The sequence below is a fragment of the Lygodium microphyllum genome, unplaced genomic scaffold, assembly GCF_053477565.2.
Source record: "Lygodium microphyllum isolate KBCC unplaced genomic scaffold, Lygodium_microphyllum_v1.1.10 scaffold_31, whole genome shotgun sequence".
Lineage (NCBI taxonomy): Eukaryota > Viridiplantae > Streptophyta > Polypodiopsida > Schizaeales > Lygodiaceae > Lygodium > Lygodium microphyllum.
This window is the reverse complement of record NW_028229514.1, coordinates 7369477-7390430: the sequence shown is the minus strand read 5'-3', so window position 1 is coordinate 7390430 and position 20954 is coordinate 7369477. Positions and strand designations below refer to the sequence as shown.

The following is a 20954-nucleotide window of genomic DNA, read 5'->3' as shown; positions in this document are numbered from 1 at the left end:
AGACTTGGTCTTACAAGAATCAAAACAAAGGAGTGTATAGATCCCAAGCGAAGAGATTGCAAGGTCAAAACCAGGGACAAAGGAAGAAAGCTAGGACCAACAATGTCAATAATTTTGTTCCTACCCAAGGAAATGGCCACACTCTCCGTTGCTTCCATTGCAACAAGCCTAGTCATTTCAAAAGGCAATGTCCCAAGCTTAACAAAGGAAAATGTTAAGGACCATCCCAAGGAACCATCCGTGGCCAAGGAGCTGCCATCCAGGCTAGAGGAAGAACCACCAGTGTTGCCAATAGGGAGATATGCGATGAAGAAGACCCGACCATGGAAGCAAACTTTGAGAGGGCAACTGTTCACGCCGCTCTTCATAAGAAAGGCCCGAATCGCCAATTTTTTGGTGATTCAGACTCCATCAGATTATCAAGGTAAAGGCTTCAGAACCTTGATTGATTGTGGCAACACACATTCCTTTATTTCACAAGTTTGTGCAAAAAGATTAGGAATGGCCACAAAAGATGCACCCACCTTGCTTGTGGAATTAGCAAATGGTCGTGAGGTCACTTGTACTAGGAAAACTACTAAGGTGAAATTCCTTCTAGGAGGAAGTTGACTTCGGTCAAATTTAGGGTTATAAACCTAGATATCCATGAGTGTTTGCTCGGAATGGATTGGCTTAAACCTAATGATGCCCACATTCACTATGGAAAGGGCCAAGTTTCCTTTCGAAATTCTAAAGGGGAATTGGTCACAACTCAAGGAGAGGCTAGGAAGCCAAAAATTCAATTGGCCAAAGCATCTCGGATAATAAAAGGAGTTAGGAAGGGGCTACCTGTCTATTTAACTAAGCTAAATAAGCTAGATCAAAATCAAGAGTCTAGTGAAGAACCTTCATGGCTAAAGGAATACGCAGACGTATTTCCTGAAGAGCTGACAGAACTTCCGCCTTAAAGAGAAGTTGATCATGAAATCAAGCTAGTGCCAGGAGCTGCACCAATTGTGAAGAGACCATACAGAATGTCCATTCCAGAAGCGATGGAGCTGAAGGAGCAACTCAAGCAACTGTTAGACCAAGGCTACATCTATCCTAGCATTTCACCATAGGGAGCTCTAGTGTTGTTCCAGAAGAAGAAAGATGGAATTCTTCAGCTATGTATTGATTACAAAGGATTGAATCAATCAACCATTAAGAACAAATATCCCATTCCAAGGATAGATGAACTTCTTGACCGTCTTCAAGGTGCGAAGATCTTCTCCAAGATTGATCTCAGGTCTAGATATTATCAGATAAGTATCAAGAAAGAGGATATCCCAAATATGGCATTCAACACAAGATATGGACACTTTGAGTTCCTAGTCATGTCATTTAGGCTGACAAATGCTCCTGCTACCTTCTTCAACAGGCTAATGCAGGATATTGTTAGGCCACATCTTGATGACTTCGTACTCGTATTCTTTGACGATACCTTAGTCTACTCCAAATAGGAAGAAGATCATAAACCCCAGCTTCGCATTGTCCTTGAGACAATGAGGGCACACAAGCTTTATGCCAAGAAGAAGAAGTGTGCATTTTTCAAGCAACAGATTGAATATCTAGGATTCATTGTATTAGCGGAAGGAATTTCGGTAGATCGGGCCAAGGTCGAAGACATTCTGGAATGGCCAACACCTACAACTGTCAAAGAGATACGTAGCTTTGTTGGATTGACAGGATTGTACAGGGTCTTTATTAAAAACTATGCTTTGATTGCAGCGCCATTGACTGATCTACTAAAGAAGCAAACATCAATTGTTTGGTCACTTGCTGAACAATCTAGCTTTGATAAACTAAAGCAAAGCTTGGTATCAGCACCTATCCTGAGACTTCCGATCCTTTGTAAGGAGTTTGAAATGATAACTGATGCTAGCACACTTGCCTTAAGATGTGTGCTTATGCAAGAAGGACATCCTGTAGCATACTCTTCAAGGAAACTGAAGAGTCATGAGAGGAATTATGCTGCCCACAATGTGAAGCTGTTAGCTGTCATCCATGCTCTCAAGCTTTGGAGACACTACTTGTTGGGTAATAAGTTTACCCTATAACGGATCTTAAAAGTCTCAAATGGATCTTTACCCAAAATGAGCTCAACATGAGGCAACCTCGATGGATTGAAGTGCTGGAGGAAGATGATTTTGAGATCAAATACCGGCCTAGAAAGGAGAATGTAGTTGCCAATGCACTTAGTCGCAAGGCATTTCTGAATTCTCTGATTTTGCAAGATCCATCAACAGCGAGATCTTTAGCCACAAAGGTATCCATACCAAACAACCCAATACTTGAGCTAGCTAGAGAAGAGCATGCCATGACCCAACCTATCAGAAGTTGCTAAGGGAGATCCCCATCATGAATAAAGACCCAAAGCTATAGGCAAAGTATCTATAATTCTCTATCGATAGTGGACTTATCTACTATAGAACGAGATTATGTATACCCGCAAGCTGGTCACTCAAGCAGAAAATACTTTGGGAAGCTCATAACTCCCCTTTTTCAGGACATTTTGGCTATTTCAAGACCCTCAATGCAGTCAGAAAGAGCTATTATTGGGAAAGGCTTAAAGGTGAAGTTCTCAAATATGTCACTGAATGTTTGTCTTGTCAACGTATTAAGGCTGAACATGTCAAAATGCCAGGGAAATTGCAACCACTTGACATTCCTCAAATGAAATGGAAATTCATCAGCATGGACTTTGTTGTTGGCATGCCCCAAGTTCAACTCCATTATGGTTGTGGTGGATATGCTCACCAAGGTTACACATCTTATCCCTGTTAAGAAAAACTATAAAGCCTCAGACATCGCATGGTTGTTCATGAAGGAAATATTCAAACTGCATGGGTTACCCAGAAGAATCATTAGTGATCATGACTCTCTCTTCACATCACACTTCTGGAGGGCTATCTTCGAGGCCATTGGGACTCAACTTTGTTTCAGTACAGCTCACCATCCCCAAACCGATGGTCAAACGAAGCGAGTCAACCAAGTCATTGAGGATATGCTAAGGGCACATTGCTGCTGTGAGCCCAAAAAGTGGATTCAATATTTGTCACTAGTTGAATTTGCCTACAATGCTTCTTATCAACAAAGCATTCAGATGACCCCTTTTCAAGCATTGTATGGGCACGACTGTCGAAATCCTTTAAAATTTTGAGATCCAACCTTAAGGGTTGAAGCTTCAAGACAGATGCTGGAAGATATGGATGACCAAATCAAGTGAATAAGATAGGACATTCAAGCCGCCAAGGATAGACAGAAGGCTTACGCAGATCTGAAGCATCAAGACAGATCCTTCATTGAAGGTGACATGGTCTTCATTCGTGTATGCCCAAAGAAGAGTTCCCTATCCTTAGGTGAATGCAAGAAGCTAAGTCCAAGGTATTGTGGACCTTACAAGATCCTCAAGTTCCTAGGGCCTAATGCTTATAGAATTCAACTCCCTGAGAACCTAAAGGTTCATAATGTATTCCATATCAGTCTACTGAGAAAGTACGTGCCTAACCCTAGTCACGTACTTGATGATCAACAAGTTGTAATGCCTAGCCAAGGAGTCCTTGAGCTATGGCCTCATAGGATCTTAGATGTTAGGGAGAGGCATTTGAGATCTAGAACCTTGAGAGAATACCTCATCCCCAGTGGAAAGATTATCGCGAAGAGGATGCCACTTGGATAGATGAAAGTAATCTCAACCAACAATACCCCCAACTCTTCTCGACACGAGGAAATCTTGATTCCTCTAAGGAGGAGAGAATGTAATATTTCCGCACGAAATATTAAAGAATTTTGACCACTACACACTCCATGCAAAATTAGTACTAAGTCATCTCCCGCAATGGAATAATGTCACTGGCTAAGTCCTTACCCCGCGCATGTGATACTAAACCCCTTCCACATTTTGCGAATAAGGCCGAGGCTAAAACCTACAAGCCGCACAAGAAAATCCTTTACAAGAAAGGCGACTGGATAATGGATAAGAATTTTTCAAAATTTTTAATGATAACCCCCTCCCCTTAGCTGATGCATGGCAGGGAGAGGGAGTGTGAGAAAAAGCACGAGTCATGGAGGGCATGGGGAGTGGCATGCAGCCCGACTCATGAGAGGCTATCCATCCCCCCCTTAGCCCTATAAAACCACCCCCTCCCCAAGCTTGGGGGAGGAGAGAGAAGAGAGAGGATTTGTTGTCAGTAGCCGTGCTACCGCCATCATGCCATCCACGCAGTCTGCCAGATAGCCGCGCTGTTGCTGCCCATCCCATCTCCATCACCGTTATCATCACTCTCATCTTTTTTCTCATCCTCTCCATCCTCCCCATCATCATCACGTTTTTTACTTCCACATTTCTGACAAACACAGAGAAGCAATAGAAGCTTTTTTGGAAGCTTCTAATTTTGAGCTTCCATAAAGCCTATTCCCCTCGTACATTGCGGGTTTTCCTTAAAACCACTTGCTGTAAGGGCTGTGTCCCACGCAAAGGAGAAGAGATCAGTTAGAGAGGGTTCGTTACGTGAAAGTAACCCAAGGGGAAGCTGCTGAACAAAGTATCTACGTCGTCTATGGCTCCCAAGAAAATGGCGAGAGGCGCACACGCGAGAGTTTCTACCCCGAGCACACGCGTGGACATCCATACGAGTCCTTATGCCAAGGTGCTTAAAATATTAATTCTGCATAAAAGGAATGCATTAGGCACGTTTACTTTTCATGGGAAGAATGCATTTACGCATGTCTCTGATTCACGTAGTCAAGTTAAAATAAATTTGGGGAATTTATCTCCTTGGACGATTTACAAGAGTTAGTGCATGTCGTGCATTTGGGTTTGCTTGCATTTCCAAGTTGCAAATCCTAAGCGCATATTGCGTAGGTTAAAAAAAGATGGCATTGTCTAAATGCATCCTTGATTGGCCGCAAAAAAGAAAAGCACATAAGGCATTTATGTAATAATTTTCTACTTGTGGATTTGTATGAGATAATCGTTGTCGTCCATTGGATGCTATCCAAGTAGTTGCATTGCATGGAAATGAAACCATAAACTTGCCTGTTGCATGCGAAGATGCTTGCATTTTAAGTCGGGTTAACTACCATAGAACGGATTAAGTCAACGATAGTCTTATGACATTCGTCATGCGTAGACTTCTTTTATTGAAGTTTGTATTTAGGAAAAGATGCATTTCATATTAAAGCTTGAATTCAATCGCATTAAACAAAAGGTTTGTAGGCATAGCTTTTGATGTAAATCTATGTAGGTTTTATGCAAGTTATCCCCCAAATCATCAATCATTATGATTTTAGCAAGGAAAAGAAATGGTCATTGCAAACCCTATAGTTGCATAGAAGGAAAAGTCTAAGATTTGCATACTTGCACGGAATGTTGTATCGTGAATTTATTTATTTGTAGCTCTTAGGAACATTATTTGCATCTCTTTTAAGCAAAGATCACTCTCGTCGCAAGACAATTTAGATCGTTTTAGGTAAATCACTTATAATGGCATAACCCTCAAGGGATTCGTAAAAGCATAACTAGTTGGTATGATGAACACTTCAAAGTGCTAGGTAGGGTTTAGTACGTTAAAAGTTCTACCTAGTATCGCACTTGGATGACAAGTCAAGACTTCCGATTTGAAAGATCCTACCCACACTCACACAATGTTAGGGTTAATTGGACTCCCATACAATAAAGATCTAGGGTTTTTACCCTAGGATAAATTGGCCTAATACTAGACTTCCGATTGAGATTAGAAACCTTAGGGCCAAACGTTATTGGCCTAGTAAGGTCACGGTTGGGTTGGGTCAAGAGGACTCCCAAACCCTACATCTTGACCAAGGAATACCATGTGATGGGAGAAATAATCCCACAAGTTAGGTGCGACACTTGTGCAACAAGTTGCAACATCTCATGGTTTTGTGTTTAAATCACAAGATAGATTTGCCACTCCTTGGAACAAGGTTGGCAGGTTCCAAGTACAAGCTTAGTTTGCAAGAGGATGAGTAGTCATCCTGCTACTGAGTTGCCAAGTTATGGTAACGAGCAATTGACCAATCAAGCTAGGGCGACGAGGTTGCCTAGGAATTACTGTCTTAATTTAAGGAGCCTAAGGTGTTTGTTAATTTGGGTTAATAGGGTATAAACCCTAACCCCAAGGATAAAAGGGTAAACAAACAAACCCTTGGGGTTCTTTCCAAGTCGCAATTGATCCCGGATCGAATGGTGGATGCATTCAGAGTGGAGGATTCACACCTTAGCAGTTGGCCAAATAAACGACCACTGGATTGATTGTTTTTGTATAGTTAGGAGCACTATTTGTATTGCTTTGCTGAAGGAACTAAAGATGCAAAAGTAATTAATGCTTCAGGTTGAAGGCCTGGAGGGAGAGGCAGCATCAGTTACCCCCGAATGTCTGCCTTACCCTAACGAAGGGGGTTGTTAGCCGTGTCGGGTACATGGATTGAACCCACCACGAGAGGTCTCTCCGTGGGCGCTACTTGGAGCACGAGGATGCTTGGGTGCCAGCGGGGGCTCTGGCCATAAATCCCTTGCCTCTGGGTCCTGCACAAGAGGCCGACGTGACTTGGGATTGGATCTCGAGGCCCGCATACTAGTCTAGGGGTGGAAACTTGGATTAGTAAACCCTAAGGATTATGGATTTCCTTTGGGTGGATTATGGATTAGCCTACGGGCTCGATTATATGATGTATTCCAATGATAAATATGATCAATTGTTGAAAAGGAACTTGCTTGACATTGTTTTTCTATGTCAATGCTAAGATTACGTGAAGGAACCAGTGACTAAAAGGCTAATTAAGGAAGCTATTTTTGCGTGTCAAGTTAAATGTGATAGGTAATTGGAAAACTAAAGCAACCCTGAGGAAAGTGCGGTGGATGTGGCCATGGGTCCGCCCTACAGATGGGTGGTCCTGGTTGGTTGGGAATTTTTCTTGAAGGAAATTGACAGCAAGGAACGATGACCTAGAATCTAGGATACTAGAGTCCCGATTTATGCTATTTTTACAGGCAGAGAGGTTGAGCTTTGCATCCCTCTCGTTTCCCATTCTCCTTGAAGCAAGTGCAGCATGAATCCGCTTCGACCCTGACGTTTCTGCGTAAAATAGTTCACCTAGGGTTCGACGCTAGCTACCGTTCTAGGAATTTGACCATTCGGGAAACCCTGATTCATGTCGATCCTAAGTGGGAACGGCTGGAATGCTTCCGCTTCATGGCATACTCGGGAAGACCTAGATTGCAAACCCTGTGACATTCTGTGGGAGTGCTGGGCGGCGCTTTCTGGACTCTCTTCCCGATGGGCTGGTAAGACGCGCCCTACAAGTGAACAACTGGACACGTTGTCGTACTGCTGTGCATCAGAGGTGTAAAATCCACCAAAAAGTTGTGTGTGTGACATTTGTTACTTTGTACATATTTAGTTGTTGTGTTTACATTTTTGTTCTGCATGGGCAGTATAGGGAGAGAAGGCTCTTCATTAGTATGATATTATGCAGCATGAGGGCCCTGTGCCAAAGAAGTTCATATTGACATGTGTTCTAAAATCTTGTAATAGCATTGGGGCCGTAAGGCATGGTAGAATGATACCTGATTAGATAATCAGGACAGAATCCGATTTTTATGTGAAAGTAGGAAATGCACTCATTGATATGTACTCCAAACATGGAGAATTTGCTGAATCATATGAGCTGGCAAATTTAGATGTAGGATCATGGGGTGCAATGATTGCTAGTGTTTTTCTACAAGGTCCTGATCTAGCCAATATTGAACTTTATGGATGGATGGAACATGAAGGTGTGTTTACCAACAAGGTTGTCTTTTTGTCCGTCTGAAAGCTTGTGGCACTATGGGGGCTCTAGAAGCAGGTCAAGATGTCCATGTTGACATAATGAAAAGAGGTTTGGAAATGGAGCTGCATGTAGGTAGTACACTAGTGGACATGTATGGCAAAGGTGGCTTGCTTCCAGAAGCACAAAACGTATTCAATGGATTGCAAGTTCAAGATGCAATCTCATGGAAGGGAATGATTGCTGGATACTCCAAATATGGGCTCAGTGAGGAAGTGCTCAACTATTTCAGGGAGATGCAAGAAGAAGGCCTATCCTTCGATGCTAGCACATTTTTGTGCAGTTTGAAATCTTGTCCCAGTATAGTCTCCATTCCAACAGGCCAATAGTTACACACTGAATCAACAAAATGGAGATTAGAAAGGGAGCTTTGTGTGGACAACACAGTGGTGTGTATGTACTCAAAGTGTGGGTTGCTTGTAGATGCTCGCCTAGTGTTTGACTAATTACTAGTGCAAGATGTAGTCTCATAGAATGCAATGATTGCTGGATATGCTGAATTTGGGTTTAATAAGGAACTTCTATGTTGTTTCCAGCAAATGCAGCTACAAGGCAAAGCTACTAATGCTATGACATATTTTTTCACTTTGAAATCTTGCGGTGATGTAGGAGACTTAGAGACAGGCCAGGAACTACATGCTGAAATCACCAAAAAGGGGCTGGAGAGAGTCCTTCATGTGGGGAGTACGCTGGTGGATATGTACAGCAAAGCTGGCTTGCTTACAGAAGCTCATAAGGTGTTTGAAGCCCTTCCAGATAGAAACACAGTTTCTTTGAATGCACTAGTAGCAGGCTATGCTGAACACGGGTTTGGAGAGGAAGTGGTGAATTGTGTGAAGAAGATGCAACTAGAAGGAGTTTGTCCAGATGCTGTCACATTTGTTCTCTCCTTGAAAGTGTGTGGTGTGACGGGAGCTGTAGAAAGAGGCAGAGAAGTACATACTGATATTAATAAATCAGGTTTAGAAGGGGATCTGTTTGTGGGCATGATTGGTGATGGTATGTATCTACTGCTTTTCTGAGGGGGCCGCTTTTCTAGAGGAGAAAAAGGGGCTCGAAATAAAAAAGGGGACCTGCGGAGTATTGAGGCCTGGGGAGAAAACGCAAAGGGGAGAGAAATGCAGAGCATCGCGGGAGGGGAAGATAAAAAATGGAGGATTGTGAAGAAAAGCAAGAGTTGAAGGCGACAGGTATTGGGGATGAAGCGTCGATAGAAGGTAAAGACCGCAGCATGCTGCTGAATTATGTGATCGGAAGGGTGGAACATGAATTGTCATCTTGCTGGACCAAAGAAGGCATTGTTATCACATCTATCTATTGATCGAGAGCGAGATCATGTCGAATAGCTCCTGGTGCAGTCAATGAAATTCGACAAGTAGCTTGAGCTTATCGAATTTATTTTATGAAGACGAAAGATGAAGGATCCGACTATCTTGTTGATCATTCAATCATAAAGAACCATAGATCGTGAGAAGAGAAGAGAGAGTGAGAGACACAGACATTGAGAGAGAGAGGAGCTTTTCCATGTTATCTGGCACAATCGAGCAAGAACAGAGCATACTCTGCATCAAGATCTGGCACAATCGAGCAAGAACAGAACATACTTTGCATCAAGGAACAGAGCATCGAGCCCTTCATTGCCCTCGGACTATTTCCACTACTTGGATAGAGCTGAATCAATTTGCAACATTCGGTTAAAGTTGCTCACAGATCATATATTATACATTATAGAATCGCATACTGTCATTATTTTGAAGCCATGACTTCCCTGCCACTTTCCCAAGAGTTGTAGTTATGCAACTCTGTAAAGCACATCTATGTACTTATCATCACAAATACAACATTGGTTGCTGGTGAATTGGCTTTGCTCGCCACTGTTTTGAATCCAATGACTGTCTATGAGCTCAATCAACAACTCCCTACCTAGATATGACCAGCAATCAACACCATTGTGTCTTTGGTATGCTTGTTAAGACTTTGTACCCGGAGTGTCTTTGTTATTAAGGAGTTTTACAACAAGATATAACTGTTGTATTTCTGAGTGACTTTGACTGTTGTTTGAGTTGTAATGCCAACTCTGACAGCCATGAAAAGACTTCAGCTATGAGAATTTTGCAGATTGAGATAGGTATAACAGTGACATGAGTTTTATTGTCATCATCCTAATCTCTTCTAACACCTAAGGAAGTAAGCGCCTACATTTGAAGACCTTTGGAATTGAGGAATCTTCTTTCTTGGAATTTCTTAAGAACCTCTGTGGTCGCGACTTTACTTTCGAAAACCCTTCGACATCTTTGGTGAACCTGACGTGAAAGCGTCACATAAATTTCAAGATGGGGGATACTTCAGCATCAATTTCAGCCTCTTCTGCAATTCTTGCTTTGTCCTCTACTTCAGCTCCATCATTGACTGCTCCTTCAGGTACTTCAACGGATGATTTAAAGCAGATTTTGCAGAATATGTCTATGTATATGCAGCTTCAAAATCAGCAGACACAATTGTATATGCAGTAGCAACAACAGTTGCATCAACAACAGTTGTCTCAACAAAGGCAACTATATTCGGAGCAAGAGAATGCAATCAATGCAACTAAGGCGATTGAATCAGTTGAGAATGAGAAGAAGCTATTTGATGGCCGTAATGTTTTGGCTTATTTAAAGACATATGAGATCAAGATGGGATTTTTTGGAGTACCAGCTGGACTTATGAGTAAGTATTTCCTTCGTCTTGTCATTCCCGCCTTGAGGGAAAAAGTGACTAATCTTTTTCTTCAAAATTAGCATTGGCAAGATTTTAAGAAGGCCCTGAAAGAAGAGTATTTCCTTGAGGACTTTGGGATGGCTACACGGAGGTCATTCCGAGAGTGGGTCTACATGCCAAATAAAGGTCTAGTTGCTTCAGAGTTGATACGAGAATTTGAAGAGAGGTATAGCCAGCTTGATGCCATTGAACAAAGAGCATTGAATGTTGAGAAAGTTGAGCTTTTCTTGCAAGCTGTAGATCCTTCTCTTCAGGAAGAATTGGGAGAGCTTCTTGAGGATTGCACAAAGCCTATGGGTCTTAAAACGGATTGGCAAGATGCCCAGGATGCAGTCTCGACTTTGACCAAGAGGAGGATATGGAAGACCCGCCGACAGAATTGATCTATGACACCTACGCCGTCTTCTGATTCCATGCCTGCTTCTATCCCTGTTATTTCTTCTCTTCCTCAGCCAGTTTCTTAGCCTATGCCAGTGCCTACTGTTTCTACTCCTCCTGTTCCTCCTATTCCAAGACCGATACCTGCTCCTTCTGCTCCAAAACCATCCGCTCCTTCTGTGCCTTCCTCTCTTGATGATATAATCAAAGGCATAACAGATTTGACACTGGAGTCAATTAAAGCAAAATTGGTGGGAAAATTGAAAGAGCAGTTTGCTTCGACCGTGCCTACTATTCCTTCTAGTGCTCCTACTGCACCTAGGAGTGCTCCTAGTGCACCTAGGAGAGATCGAAGATGTATTTGGTATGATAATACAGACCATCAGCATTGCAGGGATTGTGAATCTTTTCAGGATGCAAGGAGGAAGAATTTGGTATTTTGGGGACAAGATGGCAAGATCTGGTTGACTGAAATAGGAGCTCCGCTTGCTACCAATTTTGGGAAAGGCAGAATGAAGAAATTAGTGGATTACATGGCTGTCCGTACTTCTTATGTAGCAGCTAGAGGAGATACTTCTGCATATGGAGTCCAGATTGAGAAAGGATCAGAGAATCAGTCATCATTATGGACTTATGCTATGGAGACGGCAAATAAGGGAAAATTTTAGCAGACTGTTTTGACTAATGCAGGTTCTAGCATCAGATCTGAGATAGGTTGGGATTTGCCTGTTGACAGGTACACTATTTATGCCTACTTGGCTAAGTCTCAAGGAGCAGATGTACTTGTTGAGGAGAAGCGTAAGAGGGATGAGGAGAATCCAAATGCAGTTGAAAAGACTAGAGGGGATGAGTTTGTTACTCCATCTACTGCAGGACCGTCTTTGAGACCAGGGCCAGAACGACAGATGGAAGATGCTCAAAAGAAAGAAAAGAGGCAAGAGCCTAGAGAGAGAAAGCAACCAGGGTTTAGATTGATGTCTGATATTGAGACATCTACGGACATGAAGAAAATCTTTAATGACAAGATACTTGGCAGTGAGGTGACTTTTACTATTTCTGAGGTTTTGGGCATCTCGAAAAGAGAGTTTCAAGATCAATTCCAAGAAGTCCTGAAGAGGAAAATACATGCATTGCCTACTACTGATACACAGTGAGTTTTGATTGGGGAGTTGGATGAGGATGAGGATGAGGTTATGGTTGAGAATGCTTTTGTTTTTCCATAGATAGAGAAGAGGGTTCAGCCTATGCATTATGCTGAAACTAATGAGCCTGTCTTGATACCGCGTAGTCACTTTTCACGGAGTCATTGGGCTAGGGAAACTACAGAAACGATGGTAAAAATTGGAGAGACACAGGTGCCTTATGTTGCTTTGGTGGATCATGGTTCAGAGATTAATCTCATAGTTCCTGGAGTTTATGAAAGTACTAGATGGCCTATGGATGTAGAGCATGGGTGGCGTATGAGAGCCGCCAAAAACAATGCAGGTGATTTGTATGCTGCCTGTCCTAGTGTCAGGGTTTCTATTGGAGATGTAGAGGAGGATTTCCATTTCTTTGTGCAGGATTCATTCTCTTATCCCATAATTCTTGGACAGCCATTCATCACAGAGATGCGCATGGAAACAAAAGTAATGGATGATGGATCAGCTTATGCACGGATTCGCAGTAAAGATGGTATGAGAGCAGTTCAGTTTATGACTGTGTGTGTGAACCATGTTAGAAACAGGGATACTCTTAAAGATGCACCTTTGCCCACTGTGAGGGATTCGGGTTTTCATTAGGTACCGCTGTTTTGTGAGATGACGGTGGTACAGAGCGGAGGAGATTGGAGTTCTCGCCTCTTGGAAGCAGTGTTTTCTCCTCCAGTTTTGTTGGAATTTCAATAAACAGTTTGATGAGTTATCAAAAGATTTCTAAGTTGCCTAGAGCTGCCAGGCACTACATATGTAGGAAGGAGAAAAATTTGAAAAATGCAGGTATTTTAGAGGATGATGAGCATATAGATGGGATGTATGATAGTATGGTTTGTGCAGATACGATGACAGAGATGGAAAATATGCTGAAAACTGATATGCAGAGTTGTCACAGTAATGTATCAGTGCAATCCCTGGACATGTTTCATAAAATTGCAGATTTTGTGACACAGATAGAGTCAGAGGCTGAGGTGACTCAGCAAAAAGTGTTGACTGCTAAAGAAATTCAGCAAACAGAGTTTTTGGCTGATTATGATCAGCCTACAGAGACACAGAGGGCTGAAAACTTTCAGCCAATAGAGTTTACTGCTGAAATATTTCAACATCCAGAGTTTAGGGCTGTTCCTATGCAGTCCATAGAGTAGAGGGTTGAGGATATTCAGCCACACCAGAGTGCAGAATTGCTAATTTATAGCAAGATTTGAGTAATGCAGAGGATTATAATGAAGCCAGGGTTGACACGAAATACAAGACTGTGGATAAGAAGGTGAAACCGGTAGCTGTACTGCTTCCACTTGATAGTGATCAGCAAATAAAGAGGGCTGCCAAACAGCCAATTTTGAGGAATCCAGAGCATACAGGCCATAAATTTTCAGCAGAGACTCTTGTTGAATTAAAAATTGAAAATGGTGATTTCTTGCTACCCACAGAGAAGCAATGCTTTCAAGAGATGCTTGAGCGACATGGAAAGGGGTTTGCTTTTTTCCCACATGAGATTGGATGTGTAAATCCAGATATTGTTGCTCCTATGGTGATCTTTACTATTCCTCATATTCCATGGAACCTCCGACCTACTCCAGTGCGCTAAGGCACACCTGCCAAAGCTAATTGACTTGTTGAACGAGAAAATCAGGATGGGAATCCTAGAGCCGTCATCTGCACCATACTCAAATAGGTGGTTTACGATTCCAAAGAAGAATGGTACTCTCCGATTTATACAGGACATGCAGCCAGTAAACAGAGTTACTATCAGGAATGTTGGTATAGGTCTAGTTGTGGATGAGTTTGTAGAAGCATTTGCTAGACGTGCCATCTATTCTTTAGGTGATTTGTATTCGGGATATGATCAGTTTCAGGTGGCTTTGGAAAGCAGGGACATAACCACTATGAGAACTCCTATTGGGCTTGTTAGGATGTGCACCTTGCCTCAAGGTGCCACTAATTTTGTTGCGCATATGATGAATGCCATGCATAAGGTCCTTCGTTATTACATACCTCAACTTACCACGCCTTTTTTGGATGATGTGCCCATTAAGGGGTGTGCAGAAGAAGAGAAGAATGAGAGTCTAAATGAGCAGGGATGCAGATATTTTGTGGCAGATCATATTTCAGCTTGTGAAAAGATTTTGGTCAGGCTAGAAGAAGTGAACTTGACACTATCAGGGGGAAAAAATCTATTTTTGGAGTAAATGAGGTTGTCATTGTTGGACATATGTGTGGGTATTATGGTAGGAAGCCCTCATCTAAGAAGGTGGATGCTATAGGCAAGATTACGGAGTATTGTTCTACCACTTCAGACGTACGGAGATTCATTGGAGCTTGTGTGTTTTATATGATTTGGATACCCCATTTTGCACACATAGCAGATTGTTTATATCAGCTGCTTCGAAAGGGGCAGAAATTTTATTGGGATGAGAGCCACACTAAAGCCATGCGGAAATTGAAGAAGTTATTGCAGATTTCTCCTACTCTCAGGAAAGCGGATTATAATTGTGGAAGGCCTATTGTATTGACAGTTGACACTAGTCCAATTGGCATAGGTTGGGATGTGGGTCAAGATGATGCAGATGGAAACACGTATGCTATTCGGTTTGGGGCGAAAGTCCTAAACGAGAGATAGAGGAGGTATCCGCAAATCAAGAGGGAATTACTGGGAATTGTTACGGCTCTCAAATGTGACAAGGAGTACTTTATTGGAGCCTCAGTTGTGGTAGAGACAGATTGCTTGCCATTGATAGGTATGATTACGAGTTGCTCTACTCCGGATATAGCTATGTTGAGATGGATCGCATACATCAAGTCATTAAATCCAGAATTTAGACACATAGCAGGGAAGGATAATCCAGTGGCAGATATGTTGTCTAGAGCCAGATATGATGATGAGGAGACACTACTTGCAGAAGAGGATGATGCAGAAATTTCAGCCGCTATGGTTGATCATGTTTGCCATGTCTATGATATTGTGGCTTTCATAGAAGAACTCTATGTTGGAGATTGGTTGCAGATTGGCAAGTACCTTAGTACACTAAGAAAAAGAGATGAATGGACAGATGAAGAGTTCAAGAAGATCAGAAGAAAAGCCTATGGTTATTTTCTCAAGGATATATTTCTTTGGAAGCACTCGAAGAAAAGAGGTGGATTACCCTTGCGGGTTGTCTGCGATAAAGAGACACAGTTACAGGTGATGAGGGAGTTTCATGAGAGTCCTTGGGCTGGTCATAGAGGAGTGTGGGCTACTTATGAGAAAATCAAGGAGAAATATTGGTGGAAAGGCATGTATAGAGATGTTTCTCACTTTGTAGAGACTTGCAGAGATTGCCAGATGTATTCGGTAGTGCGTCATCGAGATGAGCTTCATCTAACCTATCCGCTATGCATTCATTATAAGTGGGTAGTTGACTTAGTTACTATGCCTATGGATCTATGGCAGATGAGATATATTGTTTTGGGTAGAGAGGATCTTACCAATCATGTTGAGGGTAGACCTTTGAGAACGAAGACCACTAGTGAAGTGTGTAAGTTCTTATTGGAAGAAATTTTCTATACGTATGGCTGTGTGGGTAAGATCACTGCAGATCATGGTGAATTGGATGCAGATGAAGCTAGGGAGTTTTTCTCTCAACTAGGAATCAAGTTGGCTCTAAACACAGCATACAATCCAGAGGGAAATGGGAAGAGTGAAAGAGGGCATCCGCCGATAGTGAAAGCATTAGCCAAAGCATGTAGAGGATGGATTGGAGAATGGCGGAGACTTCTATCATTTGCTTTGTGGACTGATCGTATGACTCACAGTATTACCACAGGATATATGCCTGCAGAGTTGATGTATGGTTAGAAACCGGTTATGCCGACTGAGACTTGTGCTTTGACTTGGTCAGTTTTACCTTGACAGGAGGATTTGACGAGAGAGGAGATCTTAGCTCTTTGGATCCGGTAGTTGGAGAGAAGACCAGAGGATATTCAGCTAGCTATTGACAGGTTGAAGGTTGCTAGACTTAGAAATAAGGACAGGTTTAACAGCAAGCATCGCTTGCGGCCTAGAGAAATAGAAGAGGGAGACTGGGTATTAGTCTTTGATAGCAGCCTTGAAAATCAGCATACTACACTTCGGAAGATGGTGAAAAGATGGTTTGGACCGCATATAGTCAGACATGTCTTTGATAATGCAACATATGAGCTGACAGAATTGGATGGGACAGTGCTTAGAGTGCCTATTGCAGGAAAAAGAATCAAGATTTTCAAGAAAAAAGATGATGAGGATTATGCATTGGAAGATTTTGCAAGAGAAGAGCAACGAGAAGAAACTCCAATAGAAGAGATATATGATATGACATATAATCTTGCTGATATACCGGAAATACACAATGAAGAGATTGATCTTGACGATAATGATCATGGGTAGTTGGCCCATCCGGAGGATGCGCAGGATTAGAGGGGGTGGATGTCGTACTGCTACGCATCGGAGGTGTAAAATCCACCAAAAAGTTGTGTGTGTGACATTTGTTACTTTGTACATCTTTAGTTGTTGTGTTTACATTTTTGTTATGCGTGGGCAGTATAGGGAGAGAAGGCTCTCCATTAGTGTGATATTATGCAGCATGAGGGCCCTGTGCCAAACAAGTTCATATTGACATGTGTTCTAAAAGCTTGTAATAGCATTGGGACTGTAAGGCATGGTAGAATGATACCTCATCAGATAATCAGGACAGAATCCGATTTTTATGTAGAAGTAGGAAATGCATTCATTAATATGTACTCCAAAAATGGAGAACCTGCTAAAGCATATGAAGTGTTCAATGAGCTGGAAAATTCAGATGTAGGATCATGGGGTGCAATGAGTGATGGTGTTTTTCTACAAGGTCATGATCTAGCCAGTATTGAACTTTATGGATGGATGGAACAGGAAGGTGTGTTTCCCAATAGGGTTGTCTTTTTGTCCGTCTGAAATCTTGTGGCACTATGGGGCTCTAGAAGCAGGTCAAGATGTCCATGCTGACATAACTAAAAGAGGTTTGGAAATGGAGTTGCATGTAGGCAGTACACTAGTGGACATGTATGGCAAAGGTGGCTTGCTTCCACAAGCACAAAACGTATTCAATGGATTGCAGGTTCGAGATGCAATCTCATGGAAGGCAATGATTGCTGGATACTCCAAATATGGGCTGAGTGAGGAAGTGCTCAACTGTTTCAGGGAGATGCAAGAAGAAGGCCTATCCTTGGATGCTGGCACATTTTTGTGCAGTTTGAAATCTTGTGCCAGTATAGTCTCCATTCCAATAGGCCAATAGTTACACATTGAATCAACAAAATGGGGATTAGAAAGGGAGCTTTGTGTGGGCAGCACAGTGGTGTGTATGTACTCAAAGTGTGGGTTTCTTGCACAATGCTCGCCTAGTGTTTGACCAATTACCAGTGCAAGATGTAGTCTCATAGAATGCAATGATTGCTGGATATGCTGAATTTGGGTTTAACAAGGAACTTCTATGCTGTCTCCATCAAATGCAGCTACAAGGCAAAGCTACTGATGTTGTGACATATTTGTTCACTTTGAAAGCTTGCGTGATGTAGCAGACTTAGAGACAGGCCAGGAACTACATGTTTAAATCACCAAAAAGGGGCTGGAGAGAGTCCTTCATGTGGGGAGTACGCTGGTGGATATGTATAGCAAAGCTAGATTGCTTACACAAGCTCATAAGGTGTTTGAAGCCCTTCCAGATCAAAACACAGTTTCTTTGAATGCACTAGTAGCAGGCTATGCTGAACATGGGTTTGGAGAGGAAGTGGTGAACTGTGTGAAGAAGATGCAACTAGAAGGAGTTTATCCAGATGCTATCACATTTGTTCTCTCCTTGAAAGTGTGTGGTGTGACGGGAGCTGTAGAAAGAGGCAGGCAAGTACATGTTGATATTAATAAATTAGGTTTAGAAGGGGATCTGTTAGTGGGCACGATTGGTGATGGTATGTATCTACTGCTTTTCTGAGGGGGCCGCTTTTCTAGAGGGGAAAAAGGGGCTGAAAATAAAAAAGGGTACCTGCGGAGTATTGAGGCCTAGGGACAAAACGCAAAGGGGAGAGGAACGCAGAGCATCGAGGGAGGGGAAGATAAAAAATGGAGGATTGTGAAGAAAAGCAAGAGTTCAAGGCGATAGGCATTGGGGATGAAGCGTCGATAGAAGGTAAAGACTACAGTATGCTGCTGAATTATGTGATCGGAAGGGTGGAATGTGAATTGTCATCCTACAGGACCAAAGAAGGCATTGTTATCACACCTATCTGTTGATCGAGAGCGAGATCATGTCGAATAGCTCCTGGTGCAGTCAATGAAATTCGACAAGTAGCTTGAGCTTATCGAATTTATTTCATGAAGACGAAAGATGAAGGATCCGACTATCTTGTTGATCATTCAATCATAAAGAACCATAGATCGTGAGAAGAGAAGAGAGAGTGAGAGATACACATTGAGAGAGAGAGGAGCTTTTCCATGTTATCTGGCACAATCGAGCAAGAACAGAGCATACTCTGCATCAAGATCTGGCATATTCGAGCAAGAATACTTGCTGTCCATTTCGATTGAGAAAAGTTCTCGGCCAATCGGGACCACCCATCCATAGGACGGACCCATGGCCACATCCACTGTACTTTCCTCAAGGTTGCTTTAGTTTTCTAATTACCTACCACATTTAGTTGGACACACATCAAACATCTTCATTAATTAGCCAGTTAGACACTCGTTCCTTCACATAATCTTAGCACTTGACATAGAAAAAAACAGTGTCAAACAAGTTCCTTTTCAACAGGTTATCTTACTTATCTTTGGAATACATCCATAAAGTCGAGCCCGCAGGCTAATCCATAATCCGCTTGAAGGCTATCCAGCAGTCCACAGGGATTACTAATCCAAGATTCCGCCCACAGACTAGTATGCGGGCATCGAGATCCAATCGCAAGTCACGTTGGCCTCTTGTGTAGGGCCCGGAAGGCAAGGGATTTACGGCCAGAGCCATGTTCCCGGCGCGGCTAACAACCCCCTTGGTTAGGGTCAGGCAGGCAGTTGGGGGTAACTGAAGCTGCCTCTCCCTTCAGGCCTTCAACCTGAAGTATTAAATATCTTTCCATCCTTTAGTTCCTTGAGCAAACAATGGAACAGTGCTCCTAAATTGTTACAAGCACAATCAATTCCAATGGTCATTTATTTGGCCAACTGCTAAGGGGTGAATCCTTCTCTCCGAATGCATCTAGCATTCAATCCGGGATCAAGTGCGACTTGGCAAGATCCCCAAGGGTTTATTTGTTCACCCTTTTGTTCTTGGGTTAGGGCCATACCCTATTAACCCAAATTAGCCAACACCTTAGTGCATCTTAAACTAAGATAGTAAATCATGGCTACCATGTTGCTCTAACTTGATTGATCCTTTGCTTCCAAGCAAATACCTAACTTTCCTTAACTTGGTAACTTTCCCCAAGAAAGGTGATGTAACAAGATGATTACTCATCCTCTTGCAAGTTAAACTTGCACAAGAACTTGCCAACCTCTTTCCAAGGAATGGCAAAACTCTCTTGTGATCAAACCACAAGACCATGCGACGTTGCAACTTCTTGCACAAGTGTCGCATCTATTCCATGGGATCATTTCACCCATTGAACGGCATTTTTCTGGTCAAGGAATTATGCTTAGATAAGAAGCAGGGTTTAGGGTGTCTTCTTACCCAACCCAAACCTATTTGCAGTAGGCCGACAACGTTTGGTCCTAGGGATTCAAACTCAAACCGAGTTTTAACATTTGAACAAATGATCCTTAGGGTAGAAACCCTAGATCGTTACTTGCATGAGCATCCAATTGACCCAACATTGAATGAATGTGGGTAGGACCTTTGGGTATGAGGGTTTTGACTTGGCAACAAGTACGAAGCTAGGCCAAATTCTTAACGTGCTAAACCCTAGTGAGCACTTGGGGTACTAGGTGATTTAGATAATTCGATCTACTCATCTTGTGACAAGGACGAACCATTCCTAGAGATGTTAACTTGATCTAAATGAGAAAACTAGTTGCAACATGTCACAATTCACGTAAACACGTGATTCATTGCTTCTACGTACCACTAGATTCACAATAATCCTATCCTTCCTTGTTAAAATCAAAACGCATGATAAATTGAAGGTAACTTACATAAGACCTACTAGAATTTACATCAAGGAATAATGCCTATAACCTTTTGTCTAAGTGTTTGAATTTCATGCTTTAATAAGCCATGCAATCTTTTCCAAATGCAACTTGATGAAATGAACTTTGCGAATATGTAACATGCGACCTGTAGATACAACAACCTCGAAAATGAAGGTCATGCGACACTAAGGCTAGTATTGATTTAATCCATTTCCAAGAACCTTTTTTCCATGCAACTTACAAGACTGGGGTTCATTTTCATGCCGTGAAATGGAAGTTAACAAATTCCTCGTGCGAATCATAATGAAGGGAATTATTGACTAAATGCAAGACACTCCTTTCCTTCACGGCCAATGCACTTAACAATTTCATTCCTTTGCCCTAAGTAATAGGCATTTAGACTCATTACTTTGGAAATGCACCCAAAATTAGCAACATGTAGCTAATCTCCTAAGACAGACAATTCTAGAAATGAAATGTTCCAAATTTCATGATATGCACCAACCTTGTCTAATGTTTAAAGAGATAATTTATCAAGTGTACATTTATCACTATCACATGTATTAACGAAAAATGCATTCTTCCTTATG

The 20954-nt window shown here is 42.1% G+C and overlaps 2 protein-coding genes across 2 annotated transcripts; both read left to right on the top strand.

Moving 5' to 3' along the window:
- The first annotated feature begins 8348 nt into the window (after positions 1–8348).
- On the top strand, positions 8349–8891 carry LOC148009287 (pentatricopeptide repeat-containing protein At4g18520, chloroplastic-like). Its single transcript, XM_087673528.1, has one exon. The coding sequence runs from the start codon at positions 8349–8351 to the stop codon at positions 8889–8891; it is 543 nt and encodes a 180-aa protein (XP_087529654.1).
- Positions 8892–16791: 7900 nt separating this feature from the next.
- LOC148009286 (pentatricopeptide repeat-containing protein At4g18520, chloroplastic-like) lies at positions 16792–17488 on the top strand. The gene is made up of 2 exons (XM_087673527.1): positions 16792–17107; positions 17172–17488. Exons 1-2 carry the CDS (start codon positions 16792–16794, stop codon positions 17486–17488), a joined length of 633 nt encoding a protein of 210 aa, XP_087529653.1.
- The last annotated feature ends 3466 nt before the right edge of the window (positions 17489–20954 follow it).